The sequence below is a fragment of the Typopeltis vanoorti genome, chromosome 2, assembly GCF_054136105.1.
Source record: "Typopeltis vanoorti isolate ZY-2024b chromosome 2, IOZ_Tvanoo_1.0, whole genome shotgun sequence".
NCBI classification, from domain to species: domain Eukaryota; kingdom Metazoa; phylum Arthropoda; class Arachnida; order Uropygi; family Thelyphonidae; genus Typopeltis; species Typopeltis vanoorti.
The window spans coordinates 57,427,982-57,443,148 of record NC_143550.1 but is presented as its reverse complement, the minus strand read 5'-3'; the positions used below and the strand labels follow the sequence as shown (position 1 = coordinate 57,443,148).

At 33.2% G+C, this 15,167-nt stretch overlaps 1 protein-coding gene across 1 annotated transcript in view; it reads left to right on the top strand.

The window, feature by feature from the left end:
• The window catches only part of LOC150109061 (protein kinase C, brain isozyme-like), a 689,445-nt gene extending 688,532 nt beyond the window's left edge, over positions 1 to 913 (top strand). The window contains exon 16 of the mRNA XM_090405188.1: positions 682 to 913. Within this exon, the coding sequence (XP_090261314.1) occupies positions 682 to 834 (153 nt within the window). The 3' untranslated portion in view covers positions 835 to 913. The remainder of the gene's footprint in view (positions 1 to 681) is intronic.
• The last annotated feature ends 14,254 nt before the right edge of the window (positions 914 to 15,167 follow it).

Here is a 15,167-nt window from a genome sequence, read left to right as displayed (position 1 = left end):
AACTAAACCAGCCGAAGTATGCAAAGAGAATTATGTTCAAATGATGACAACGTCCGGCCACTTGTAAATAAAGAACATCTGCGTTCTTTTAGTTTTGAAGACAGTGATGACGATTAAAATATGCACTTTATTTTATTTTGTCTAAAACATTTATGCATTATGTGCAATGAAGGTTACGTACAATTTGCATTTTTATAAGTTTATACTATGTATTTTGTTTTATAGTTTACATGTCTTCTTAACTTACATGAATTACCTGAATTAAGTAAAAATATTTTTTCGTTGGATATGTCATTGTTGTTAATATAATTTTAACAACATTTAAATCAATCAATTTTTAAATTTTATTAATTAAAAAAAAACGATTTCGGAACATAACCCTACTTTTTCTATGTGATCTGAGTCTCGCATAACGCGATTTATATAACGCGGCATTTCTGTGGAACCTAACATCCGCGTTATACGAGGGTTACCTGTATATCATTGTAGTTATATTTTGTATAATAAATACTCCAGAACTGTGTTATTTAAATTACACTATTTGAAGCTTCTTATTCCTTCCTGCTGGTTAGCCCATACCAGTGATGCAGTGATTGCAAAAACATTTTCAGTTATTAAAAGTTTATTAAGAGTTTTTAAAAAAATCATTAAAGAACTAACATAATATTTCCTCTTTGACAGAAGCATCGGAAGGATGTTAGCAACTTCGACAAGCAGTTTACGAGTGAAAAGACAGAACTGACTCCAACTGATAAATTATTCATGATGAATCTGGACCAGACTGAATTTTTTGGGTTCTCTTTTCTTAATCCAGAGTTCGTACAGCACGTGTGAATTGAGATGCTCCATTACATTCATCGATTAAATGCAGCTCAAAAGAAGAGTGCACTTTTTTTTTGACGAATAATTTTGCATATTTAACTTTATACAGCAGAGTTTACTGTGCCGTATCAGTTTCTTCTCTGGTAATAAATGTGATCATTTACCTTAAAACATTCAGTTATTCTCATTCGATTGCAATACGAAAGGGAAAGCAAGAAAAAGAAAAACGAAAGAATGCATTTCCAATTTTCCTTGAACATGAAAGATCTCAGAGATATGCTTGATGATGGCAATGACTTCATGTTAGTGAAGATATTAATGAAAACTTGTCATCAGCTTTCTCGAAATTATATTTGCCTTTCCATTTAATATTATTTTCTTATTTGTTATTGTCATTAAATGAGGTAGCTTCCCTTTCACTCTAATTTTCAGCACCTAAGTTCGTCACTGATTCATTTGATGCTATTTGCATCAAATAGTATTCTGTTTAAAGACTAGAAAAAACTGTCAGCTTATAAGTGCCAAACTTTCTATTGAGTTAAGTTTATTTATACTTCGGATGTGATATGATATTCAAACCTCAGAGATCTTAAACTTCTCACAAATTGCGCTGCTTTTAAAAACCCATTGTGTATAAATATTAATTTATCTTCTACCTCAGTTCTTATAGATTAAAGCTGAATTATTATGTGTCGTTCGGCTAGTTTGTGCTATTTACCTGTTACTGTTCTTTGCATATTGAATGAGCAAATATTCTTATATTGGATGTGTGAACTTTTTTTTTATGCAGTGATACTAGTATAATTGTAATCATTGAGACTCGACTAGTATCTTCGAAGTGTTAAGGACAATCGTAGGAGTCATAGCTTTTATAACTTGAGAATAAAAAATAATAATAATTAAAGTCCCATTTCCATCTATGTAATAAATATGTCAAGCATAGTGATCTATTTTATAATTAGACTATGTTAATGTACATCTGTTTGTTTGTACTGTTATCATAATATTCACAGAGGAATGTTTGTCAGTTTTAACTTCAAGTTTCACATGAAAACATACCGGATATGATTAAGAAATCATAGTTTTTATGAAGGCCTTTATTACAACTCTTGACTTTTTTTGCCAACAAGAGTTTAAAATATAATTAAATTCTCACTATGACAGCATGTTGCTGTTAAATTTGTAATCATAGGTTCTCTTGTGTCTTGTTATCGTTTATATATAGTCTAGAATACTATTTTCTACTTACCTATGAAGCAAATATTAAAACTGGCAGCTCACACCCGTTTAACCAGGTGAAGTAATGTATCACTTCGACCAGGATTCGAAATCCGGGCAATTTTATTTTAAAGAAGCGTGCGAAAACTGTTACTACTACTCTTTTGTCCTTACCTGGATGTCATGTCCTCTCTCTCTCCTCTCCCCCATTATTGAAAACTTGCCAGTTTTATCATTTACTTCATAGGTAATGATTTCTCGTATATCTTAACATAGTTGCTAACTGTTGAAGAGGAGACATGACGTTCGGCTAAGGACAGTTTTTCAATATAGTAACATAGTCGCACGATGATCAGCATTAAAACCCCGGCCTCGATTCCTGGTCGAAGTATATGATCCTTATTATATTTCCTCATTGTGAGAATGTGTTAACTGTGCATGTATATGTCAATGATCTGATTGTCTTTTAGTTTGCTTTTTTTTTTTAAATATCAGTGTAACTTATCGGTAGTAACTTTTTCCTACTCAGTAGTCATATCAGTGTGACAAGAATATTGTAGCTTTACATGTGTGTGTGAGAAACTGGAACGAAAATATCGAAACAAAAAAAGAGAGAGAGAAAAGGAAAAAGCTAATTGTATTCGTTAATCCGAGTGATCCCGCATTTTTTGCTACGGAAATGAAAATTATTATTTTTTTTTTTAAAGTTTGTTTGGAATTAAAGCGGAGGCAACTAAAACTGTGAGGCTAGTGTGTAATATTATGCTAATTTGTATATTTTTAGTCGTTTGCCTGTTTTGTGGGGAAAAGAATCTCATTTACCTCAGGATGGGAGGAATTCTTTATATTTCTCTCATCCTGATGAGAGGAATATAAAGGAATATTTTTTTAACCGAATCGACTTCACGTTATACGGAAGCGCCAAAGATTTCAAGATAGTAAATATTATTTATATTATTCAGGCAGGTATACATAACGTGTTTTTAATGATTAGCTGAATTGATTTTATTGAAAGTAGGCTCATGTGAAATGTCTGAAATCATTTCGAATCTGGATTCCTACAGGTTCGCTTAAAAATTTAAAAAAAAAAAGAAAAGAAAAGAGGAAGAACTTTCTATTCTTTACTCTTATTTCACACCACCTCTCTCTCTCTTTATTGCATTATTCGATTCAAAGCAAATACCTCCTTTACTTCGTTCAGAACTTCCTGTGTCTTTTCTTGGGTTCTAAGCAAATTGTTTAAATAAAGGGAAAGGATTTTTAATTTCTCAGTTACGGAGAACAGGAAGAAAGTATATCAGAGGACAAATAACATTATACTGACCATTTCAGCAGTTTTAACTTCTTAAATATAAGTAGATTTGCCACACATTCAGGAAGCCATCTCACTTTTTTTTCGCCTTTGTATGAGACGGCGTAACTCACCTTCACTTGAAAAGCCTTCATAAAAGTTCATTGCCTCCTAAACTGGATTTGAACTCCAGGTATTTCCAACGAAAGCCCCTACGGGAGCTAACTCTCCTTTTCTAAATTGATTCGTGGACAATTGCAAAGTTAATTATTGTCATGCCATAACTGAAAAAAAAAAAAAAGCGAAAAAAAATCCCAAAATAGTATGTAATTCATAAATAGAAATATATTGTTGAAATATTATTGAAGAAATGTTATGTATTAGATTAAAATTATTTTTAAGTGCAGATTTATGTATGTAAAAATTCAAAAAAAAAGGGGGGGGGGGGGATTATAATTGAGACATGAGATATATGTGAGGAAAATATATTTATTAACCATAATTTTATTTATTTAAATCTCCCTTCCCCCAATGAATGTAATAAAACTAATTCCTCCAGATTTCTTAAAAATCCACAAGGGGAGTCTGTGCTACTATGAGTGAGATAGTAGTGATTAGCCTCCAGTATTACCAGTGATTCTTGGACTACTGCAAGACTGCTTGTTATCTTGCAACTCGTGTTCCGCCTTAATATAGCTATGCATGTGCAACTTTTCCTGCCGTAAATTTTGTGTATTTGACTGTTCAAATTGACCTCTTTATTTCCCTTCAGCTTGTTTGGCTTTATAATTTTCCAATGAATTATTTCCTGAAGACAAAAATACATAATTTTTGTTTCTAATGATCGGGTTTGATTATGGGGAAAATTTGTTGTATTTCTTGTTGAAAGCCAGTTGGTAGTGATATGACACCCAACTTTTTTCAACTGGCCCTTTGGTTGGAGGAACCTTTCGATTCCCCATCGTAGTGCGAGAGAAATAATTATGAGAACTTGTGAATTAAAGGAAGGCTTCACTGTCAACATCAAAAACCAGCCAGAGAACACCCGCAATTTACAGACATTTCATATCCTTGGTTGCTTTGGTAATCTAAACAGTCAAAGTTTTTAAAGCGCTTTTAAAATATCTCCACAAGCTGTAACCCCCCCCCTCCCCCCCTTTCTCTACAGTCCGGGATCTACTGATGAATGGTAGCTGCAAATTGTAGTTCGCGTCCTGGTAATAAAACAAGCATTAGCGTATACAGTGAAAATTTTAAAAACCTGTTCCATCTTTACTTGTTTTATTGTAAATTTATATCCGAAATTTCTTATTAGATGTTTTTAAAATTGGATTCTGATAACCAAATGTTGTATTAATCTCGTTTCGATCGCTTCATTTTTAAAACGATATTTTATTTAACAAGGTTTCAAAGGAATACATAAGAATAAAGCAACAGTTACAGTGTTTTGTTAAATAGTTATTGCTCTACCGAAACTATTTTCGGTCAATTAACACGGATGCATATAAATATTTACCATCGTGTGTCCCTCACGAAAGGTTGTGTACTGTGTACATTTATTACCATAAACCGGCTAAAGGTTAGATTATGGTAACCTGCTCCACAGAAAAAAGACTGTACTGCTAGAACTGCTTTATCCCAGGAAACAGGATAGGGATTTCACTCCATGGTCTGTTGGTCAGAGAGCGTAGACACAGTTCACTCGGCCAACCAGGCTGGCGTCTAGCCCTAGAGGAAACTTCGATTTTTAAAATTTAATAATTGGTTCTCTGAACTCGTAAGTTATTAAATTAATAACTTTTTTAAAAGAAACTTTAAAACTTCACCAACCGCTTTTTCTAGAAAACTGGGCACATCTCATTACTACACGTATGCGAAGAATACGAAAAACAAAAGGAACACAATATTTTCTGCAGTTAGCCTGCTTTCTTGCATGAATTCCAGTTCTTTTTTTGAATGCACTAAATTATTTTCTCCTCATGAAAATTAAGCAATAAAGTAATATTGCAAAAAAAAAAAAAAAAACTTAGTAAAAACTTTAGGATGAATTGTTGCTTCAGTACCCCCCCCCTCAATTTTTTTTTCCAGATCATTCCAACATACAAAATGTTGCGAAACCTATAGCCAATCCGTGCTGTGTAGGAACAAATGGTCAGGAATCCATTCCAGTTCTACACTGAAGTTCGTGGCTACTGGTGGTTTCAAGACTGCTGGACAAGAGCACGATAGACAGCTGCCACCATCTCATATTCTTAAACCCTGACTGATATGTTATTCTCTGAAATAGTTACAGCCGATGTTCATGGGTTTCGGGGCTCAGAACCAAAGTTTCCGGGATTTTTGTGATGTTCTGAATTAGCAGCTAAAGCTTCTAGGCCTGTGTGTGTGTGTGTTCTGGCCACGGTGAAACCTAGAGTTTCTGGGAATAAAACCACCCCGCACTGCCGTATAAGATTGGCTAACTCACCTCCAGTTCAAAAGCCCTTATAGAGGTTACTTACATCCTATATGGGATTCAAACCAAGGTCTTTCCTACCAAAGACCATTGTCTCAGCTTTCAATGAAAAAAAAAAAAAAAAAACTCCTGTACCAAAGATCGACTAAACTAGGGAACTGGCTGGAAAACTGACAAGAAATAAATAGTGTAGATGGCGACTGGAATTGAAACTATAATGGCCTTTTTTTTTCTGAAGGTTTAGAATTATGCAGGTAGATGCATTACTTCCAACTGAGTGTCTCTTCTGTCGTGTATGTATATATGTGTGTGTGTGTGTGCTATTTGAATTTATGCAAGTTAATGGAACTGCACGGCTAATATCTATATGGTTATTATTATTATTATTGCAATTTACTCCAAATTTCGTTTTGCATTGACAATTGAAATCATTGTTCTTTCGTAGAGAACTGGAAACAGAATTATTATTATTGTAGGGGCGCCTCAATGGAGTCCGAAGACTCATCGCGGGAGACCCAAACTATCCACACAATCTATCATACCTCTCATTGAACCCATTAACAGATAAAGCATTCACAACTGACTCTGGCAACCCATTCCACTCATTTACAACTCTCCAAGCAAAACATCTAATCCTCACACCCCTACTAACCACGCCTTTATTCAACTTCCAGGGATAACCGCTTCTTCTGGCCCCTCCAGCCAAGTGATGAAACATTTTCTCTGCATCAATCCTATAAAACCCTTTAAGCAGCTTACATGTTTCTATCATATCCTCCTCCCCTCTTTTTCTCCTATCATCTAACTTCTACAATCCACACATCCTCATATGGATCATTCCACAGGCCACTCGCCTCTGAATCTTTTCCACCGCTTCCTCATCCCCAAGAAACCCAGGAGACCAGACTTGAGCACAGTAATCCAGATGTGGACGTATCAAAGCAGCTTCCTTATCTCTACTTGTTAATGTGTTCTTTAATAGCCAAGTAATCTTATGGGCTACCTTAGCAAAATATCCTCTAAACTTTAGCTTCATCTATTTCGTGGAGTACAGAACTATCAATGTGATACACAGGTTGTAAATCTGTTTATCCCAAAATGCATAACTTTACATTTCTCCACATTAAACTGATACCCATTATCTTTTGCCTATACTGCCACCAATTTCCAGTACTTTTACCACCACACCTGAGATACTCATTGGTCTATAAGTTGCTACTGCAATATTAGACCCCCCCCCTCCGCACTAAACTGAGAATCCTACAGCTTGCTTTAACACCAAACGAATTCGCAATTACCAAGAAATATGATTATTAATATAAACTTAACTGCATTGCGTTTCCTATGTAAACTTTTTTTTTACTTGATTTTACCTGACTTAACTAGCAGTTTTTCGATGTATGGCTACTTACGTTTCTAGATGGGATTTTTCTAGGCAGATAGCTTACGAACAACAAATATACCCTTTTACTTTCATGCTTGTTTTATTATACTTCTTAATTTCATTACTGTATATTGTTGTTATTATTACGTGACACATCGTGGAAGGTCAGTCTTACTATACAGCACTACACGCTCCACCATCTGCACTGCGTAATCTATCATCCCACCCTATACAATATTTATAACCGACAAAACAGACAATTAACCCGAGCTTTCCCAAGAAAAAATCCCGCTATATGTGTATGAGACCCGGTATTCACCTTCAGTCGAAAAAGCCGATAAGCGATTAGGCATGTCATAAAGAAAATTGAAATCAGGTCTTTTCCAAACTCGCTACGGAGGCATCATGTTGACACAAATATGAATATTTTAAATTAATTATCCATTCCGCAAATTAGAGTTTCACGAAATATCCCAATGCCGAGCTAAAAGCAGGAGCGAGATAATAAAAAAATAAAAAATATTACAGTCTTACTCAAAGTAATTCTCCCATGCTTTAAAACACCAGTTATCGTAAAATCAATGACGCCTTGATTTTCCCGTTTCAAATAATGTCACAACTAAGGCTGCGAACGGATACGTTTTCTCTTCCACTTTTGTGTATTTGACCGATTGTAACCTAATACATAAATGCATGATTCGCTTACGAAACTGCTATATTTTAATATCACAGTCTCCTCAACTTATTTTCTTGTACTGAAGTTTGGATTTCACTTTTAATTGTGCGAAACGAAACTGAAACGAAATTAAAATATTTACTGGATTCCATTTATGAAAACTTTATTTATGGCTATCATCGATATCGCATTTCATTTAACTCATGAAATATATAATCCGCCTATGAAAGCGTGAAAACGTCACTTTTCCAGAAATAGTTGGGGGAGGGGAATGCCACGTTTGCTTTAGAATAATGTTCCCAGATCAGTTAATCCTTAACAGCCCTCAGCACTTATAGTATACTACAGGTTTTGTGGGCCTTTAACGGGTGGAATTAACATAAAAAATTGCATTGCACTTCTGTTATTGGAGTAACTAAGCGAAAATATACTATGTGCGTGTAATTTATAGTTCATGACTAACAGCTTTTTTTTTTTTCCAACAAAATCAACTGTGAATGGCTGGAGAGGAGGGGAGGGGGAACAGCCTAGAAAATGTTCCTCTAATCTGTGACATATCGCACCCATACTCGTTCTTTCCAACTGATGATTTTTGCTCAGTAAACTTTCTTTTAAAAAGTTTATTTTTGTTTGAACTGAATCGAAATCTGTGAACTCAGGTCTTTTTGGTATTTTTTCACATTATTTTGTGAAAATCAGGAATCTCGATAGCCAGTGATGAAGAGAACTCCAGATTGACTGAAATGTGATAATTTTCAAAATAGCAAGGCAATTAGTAAAGGACTGCATGAAAAAGAGAGTCTGAAACTGATCGTTACTGGAGCTACCATTGTGACTGATTTGTGTGGGTAGCCAGATTATATTTAGATAATGCCTGGTTATATTTTCTGAAGTGCCTTTTAAATATCGGTTGGTTCATGAATGATGAAAGGATAACTATCAGTTGAAAATTGTTTATTAGGGTGTCTTCATGTTCAGTACGCATATAGAATTCAGAAGAGCAAACTAACTTGATTTGGTTGAAGAGATCGTTTTATTATTATTATTATTATTTATTTTATTTTTTTAATTACAGGATTTGGATTAGCTTGCATGATGTATCGAAATACAAAAAGCGAATTTAATTCATTTAAAGTATATGAATTGAATGCATACAAAATTCAACTTGTAAAAATAATTTATAGTTTTTAAATAATTTAGGAATGATTGTTGGTATTTTTTAACACTTGAGAATTCATTTGCTTATCATACTAAAAGTAATGTATTATATGCTAATAGCTTTTCGTGGACATAAAAATAATAAAATAAAAATAAACTCTTAAATAATATACCAAGTTATGTATATTTTATGCATAAAGCTTTCTCATTTATCTTTCCGTGGTTAAAACATATATAGTTATGTTTCATGTATCATCTACTGACATTAGCAAAGCTTTGTATATGATTTAAACCAGAAAAACTTGGATAAATACCATGTATCAATATCATTCAGGACTGTCTTTTCTAGATTAAGAATTATGGTCACTGGTTAATACCAGTAATAAACACAATAAACGTACTATTGCAGGATGCATTTTTTTATTTGTTGTGCACGTGGAAGTCTACGCAAGTATAGACCTGCGAGTATTTTTATTTTCTCTAATTTGATTAAAATAAAATTCTCTTATGTGTTATACAGAGTAACTGTGTCTATATATGGGTGTAATATTGCTTCGGTGATAGACAAGTAAATGCAGTACACTTGCGTAGACTTCCACGTGCACAACAAATAAAAAAAATTCTTTGTTAGAAACTTTTAAAATCTTGAGTAATTGAAACGGAAGAAATACCGTTTTCTTTTTTTTTTGTTTTGTTTTATTTTATTTATTTATTATTATTATTATTTTTTGAATAAATTGGAAAACGTTGAAAACAAACATGTTCTTATATACATATATTGTAAATGTGCACTGTGCTCGTGATTTGGGTTTTGTAGATAAAGTAAATTTCATCTATTTTGTGTACTATGCTGTTTTTCATTTATGAAAAGTAGGGCAATAAAACCGGTGGAAATCTTTAAGTGGACGAGTCAGTGCCCTATACCTGTGAATAATGAAATCATTTTAACTTATAAAATAAAAAAAAATAAAAAAAAACTGTCTAGAGAAAGTCTTAACTGTGTTATTTCTTTAATTCTTAATTTTTATTTTATTTATTTAATCTCTATTGTTTTAAAATCGATTTTTATATAATACCTCCGGCGAACTCGTGTTCGTCCTCTCCCCACCAATAAATAAATAAATGAAATAAAATAAAAATAATAAGATCTTGAATTTTCCGGTGATTATAACTTATTTTTCTTGTGTTATTTTGGAGAATGGAAAGCCGTGATCATCAGATTCAATTTACTTCAGAAACTCTTCCTATATATCACACCACATCAATAATATTTCATAGTAATATTATTATTCTAGTATGGATTGCCAAGATGGATGTGCATTCCTACGTACAATAATGAATTATAGCAGTGTTTCTCAAACTTCAGATATCTGCGTACTCCTTAAAATTTCATTATTACCAAGTACCCCCTAATTAATTCATTAAAAATAAATATTAAAATTAATAAATTAATTTAAAATATTAATTAAAATTAAACATATATTTTATTTCAATTTATATGTTCATGTAAACAAAAAATATGATTTATTTTTAAATTTTAGTTCTCTAGAGATGTCAGACGACACACTCATCAATTTCATTTGATCCAGATGCAATATCAACGTTTTCTTGTTGCTTACAGCTACTTGTATTTGCTCTCTTTTGGGGATTTTATAAATCCAATCTTTAACCAATGATCCATAAGTAAGAATTTGAAAGCTAAAAAAAAATACTGTATTTACTCGAATATAACTCTAACTTTTTTCCCAAAATTAAAGCTAAAAAATCGTGTTGCGAGATACATGCGGGAATTTTCGGAAACTAAAGTTATCAGAAAAAAACTGAAAATGGTGCCACTTACCAAGAAGCTCCTACTCGCTATCACTACTTTTGGCATCGAGAACAGTTTCTTTGTGTGCATCGTCAAAGTCATCTACCCAAATAGCGTCATCTTCTTTCCCATTATTTCAAGCAAAAATTACCAGTAATTTACAAGACTTGGGATACGTAGAGCAACGAATAACTGCATATGACTGGTGCGGTATTAACAAAAGATCGCGCAAACCAAAGACAAATTAGCATTTCAACAGTTGAGTTGAAATGCTAATTCCCTTCAACCGAATTCCATAATATCTGACACACATTCACTATATATTTCTTAGTTTTAACACGTTAACGTCGCGGGTGGTGTCAAGCAAAACCATATGTTCCACCGACAACATATGGTTTTGCTTGGTCTACACAGCAGTTTCTGTTGGAGAGGGGATGTGATTCATTAGTTAGTGCCGTTTTATCCCAGTTTTCAGCTGTTTGTTGAAAAATATGACTCCTTTAATTATGCATAGCCGAAAATTGCCACGTACCCTCCCAACGACCTTTCGCGTACCCCCCGGGGGGGGGGGGGGGTATGCGTACCACGCTTTGAGAAACACTGAATTATAGGATCATTGACCTTATTTTCAGTGGACGCGTACTACAAAAGCTGATGGTAAACACGTGTGTGTGCGTGCGCGCACGCGTCGTTTAGCTGGTTTTCACTTCCAGCAATATATGCAATGAAATCACGAGGATCGCTGAAAAGTTTTGAACCTAGGTAACAAAATATCTTCACGTATCTTGATAAGATAGTAAAGTACCATTTCTATATGTTCTCCCTCCTTCAGACTTCAGTGTATTTGCTTCATTTGTGCTGTAGGTTGTCTATTCCCCAGAAAATAATACTGATGTGTCGTGCATTGCCATGGTAATCGATTTTTGGGCTCCAACTTTTATAACATATTTTTAAAGTTTTACCTGTCTTTTGAGATACAGCTTATATTCGGATTTGTGTAACACTCTTTGATTAAAATAGCGTTTTTTTTTGTGGGAGGGGGGATTCGAAATATAGTCAAATTACTCTTTAGCCTTACACAGATAACTTAAGGTATTAAAATTTTCCAATTTTTAGATTATTATTATGAGATTGCTTTATTTATCTAAAACACTCCTAACTACAAACCGAAGCATACCAAGTTTTGGTATGTAGTTATGAGTATTTATAACGAAAATTAAAAACTAAAACCTAACAGGCATTGTAGTAACAATGAAAGGGCACACAATTGCTTTTTTTTTTTTTTTTTTGTCTATACCTAGGCTCAAAATTTTACATACCCTCGAATTTATTCAGAATTTTTTTTAGTCGTAACTTTTTACATCATTATTACTATGCCAGTAGTTCAGTTAGTGTCACTGCGCTTATAGCATAAATCTAGTACTTAGCTCGGAATGAAAAATCTTATAGATATACAGACAAAAAGTTTAAACTGATTGTAACAGCGCCAATTTATCATCACAATTGTTATTTCCAGTGTAGTTTTAATCTAATACAGTAATAACAGATTTAATAAAGGCTGCATGGTATTTAGTCTGCTAGCTGTATGTTAAATTAATGTGTGGATAAACGCTTCTCAGCGTAACTGTACAATATTCTTTGTAAGTGCTTTTGATATCATGTGCGCCTATATTCTGTTAACACGCAATTGTTAGGTTTAATTTTCTGAATGCCAGGTGTATCTTCAGCTGCAAATCAATCTGCGCACACTGAAAGTTGTATAACATTAAAATTATGAATGTAAATCAAATTCTGATTAAAATGTTTTTTTTTTTCTTTTTGATGGATATTATTTGTCATTTATTTATCACACACACACACACACACACAGGACCGGATTTAATGCTGTAGCCCAGTGTTTCTCAACCTTCAGATATCCGCTTACCCCTTCTTAAATTTTCATTATTACCAAGTATGCCCTAATTAATTAATTAAAAAATAAATTAATTAAAATTAAATATCTATTTTATTTGAATTTATATGTTCATGTAAACAAAAAAATATGATTTATTTTGAAATTTTGGTTCTCTAGAGATGTCAGACGACACACTCATCAATTTCATTTGATCCAGAAGCAATATCAACGTTTTCTTGTTGCTTACAGCTACTTGTGTTTGCTATATTGCTCTCTTTTGGGGTTTTATAAATCCAATCTTTAACCAATGATCCATACGTAAGAATTTGAAAGCTAAAAAAAAAATACTGTATTTACTCGAATATAACTCTAACTTTTTTCCCAAAATTAAAGCTAAAAAATTGTTGCAAGATACGTGCAAGAATTTTCGGAAACTAAAGTTATTAGAAAAAAAACTGAAAATGGTGCGACTTACCAAGAAGCTCCTACTCGCTATCACTACTTTTGGCGTCGAGAACAGTTTCTTTGTGTGCATCGTCAAAGTCATCTACCCAAATAGCGTCATCTTCTTTCCCATTATTTCAAGCAAAAATTACCAGTAATTTACAAGACTTAAGATATGTAGAGCAACGAATAACTGCATATGACTGGTGCGGTATTAACAAAAGATCGCGCGAACCAAAGAGAAATTAGCATTTCAACAGTTGCGTTGAAATGCTAATTCCCTTCAACCGAATTCCGTGATATCTGAACACATTTACTATATATTTTTTAGTTTTAACACGTTAACGACGCGGGTTTTTTTCCACTGTCAAGCAAAACCATATGTTCCACCGACAACATATGGTTTTGCTTGGTCTACACAGCAGTTTCTGTTGGAGAGGGGATGTGATTCATTAGTTAGTGCCGTTCATCCCGGTTGTCTCTAATTGCACTGTTTGTTGAAAAATATAAGGATTCCTTTAATTATGCATAGCCGAAAATTGCCACGTAATCCCTAACGACCTTTCGCGTACCCCCGGTGGTACGTGTACCACCGGGACCGCGCCGTGCAGTTGTGCAGATTGTGCTCCGCACAAGGGCGCTTGAAGATGAGGGGCGCCATTTCACCATGGGAAATAATAAAAAATATATATATAAATTTTCTTATTCTTGAATTATATCGTACTATATAGATTACACAATTACAAATTATAGTTAATGCAATAAAAATGAAATTTAAAATCAGTCAAATTATTAGGAATTCTTAATAATCTAACAATATTTTTAACTTAATACATCACCAGTTTTATTATAATTTGTTTGAAGTGAAACGTTATCAATATTACCACAGATTTTATTTCACAGAGTAAGCATCGACTCAGCGAAAATTGTATAAATATTTTCGATTGTTTTTAATATTTTTAGTGGAAATTATTAGTTTCCGCTAATAATTTAAGACAGACCGTGAATTCTTTCTTACGCTGTGCTTTGCCCTTTGTGGATGTGTGATTATGACTGAAACAATGACATTGTTCTGCAAATTTGGAAGGTATGAAACTATAACATAATTGATTTTTTTTCGACATTGAGCATTTGGTGAGATTTTAAAATAAAAAGTGTGGTAACATTTACCAGCCAAAATAAATTTTGATTTTAATTGAACCTGAAAAACAATTATAACATTTTTTTAAAAAAAAATTATAAATGACTGTTATTTTTGTTGTATAGTTGAATAATTTCATTTTTTTTTAAATAAATTTACCTATTATTTTCTTCTTAACCCAGTCTTCTGAAACGTTTTACCTCTGAGTCCCACCTGACAAGAGAAAACACTGTCAGCGCCCCCCCCCCCCCCCGCTGGTTTTATTTATCTAAATAGAAGTCGTGGCGGCCGGTGAAAATTTTAAGTGGGGGTACTGCATATACAAAAAAAAAAAAAAAAAAAACTTTTCCTAATCAGTAAGGAATTTATTAAATACATTTACATATTAAAAATTGCTTTATTAAAAATATTTCATCCTCACCACGAACGTATGACGCTTGTCATACATAAAAGTATGACAAGCGCCAACTTATATCGGCGTTAGATCGCAGTGCATTTGTTTCGTAATCTGAAGCGTTAATCGAACAATTCCAATTATTAACTATTCAATCAATGTCAAAACATAAGCTGTAACCTTTAACATGTTGTATTGCATTTATATAATGTTGTAAGCATTGTTATTATTTATAAACACGAACAAAATTTAACTTTTTCCTTGGGGGGTGTCGCAGTGCTTATGTACTTGCCGCCAATGGTTTATTTTGTGTTTTCTACATACTATATAACAGTTTTTGACACAAAATAAAGTATCACAATATTAAGTCTACAATAAAAATTAGTTTTAACACTTGCAATTAACCAAAATATGTGCTGAAATGAAACAATATTTAACTAACGAGTATTTAATTTTTCTCTGTAAAAATAATCAAACTTT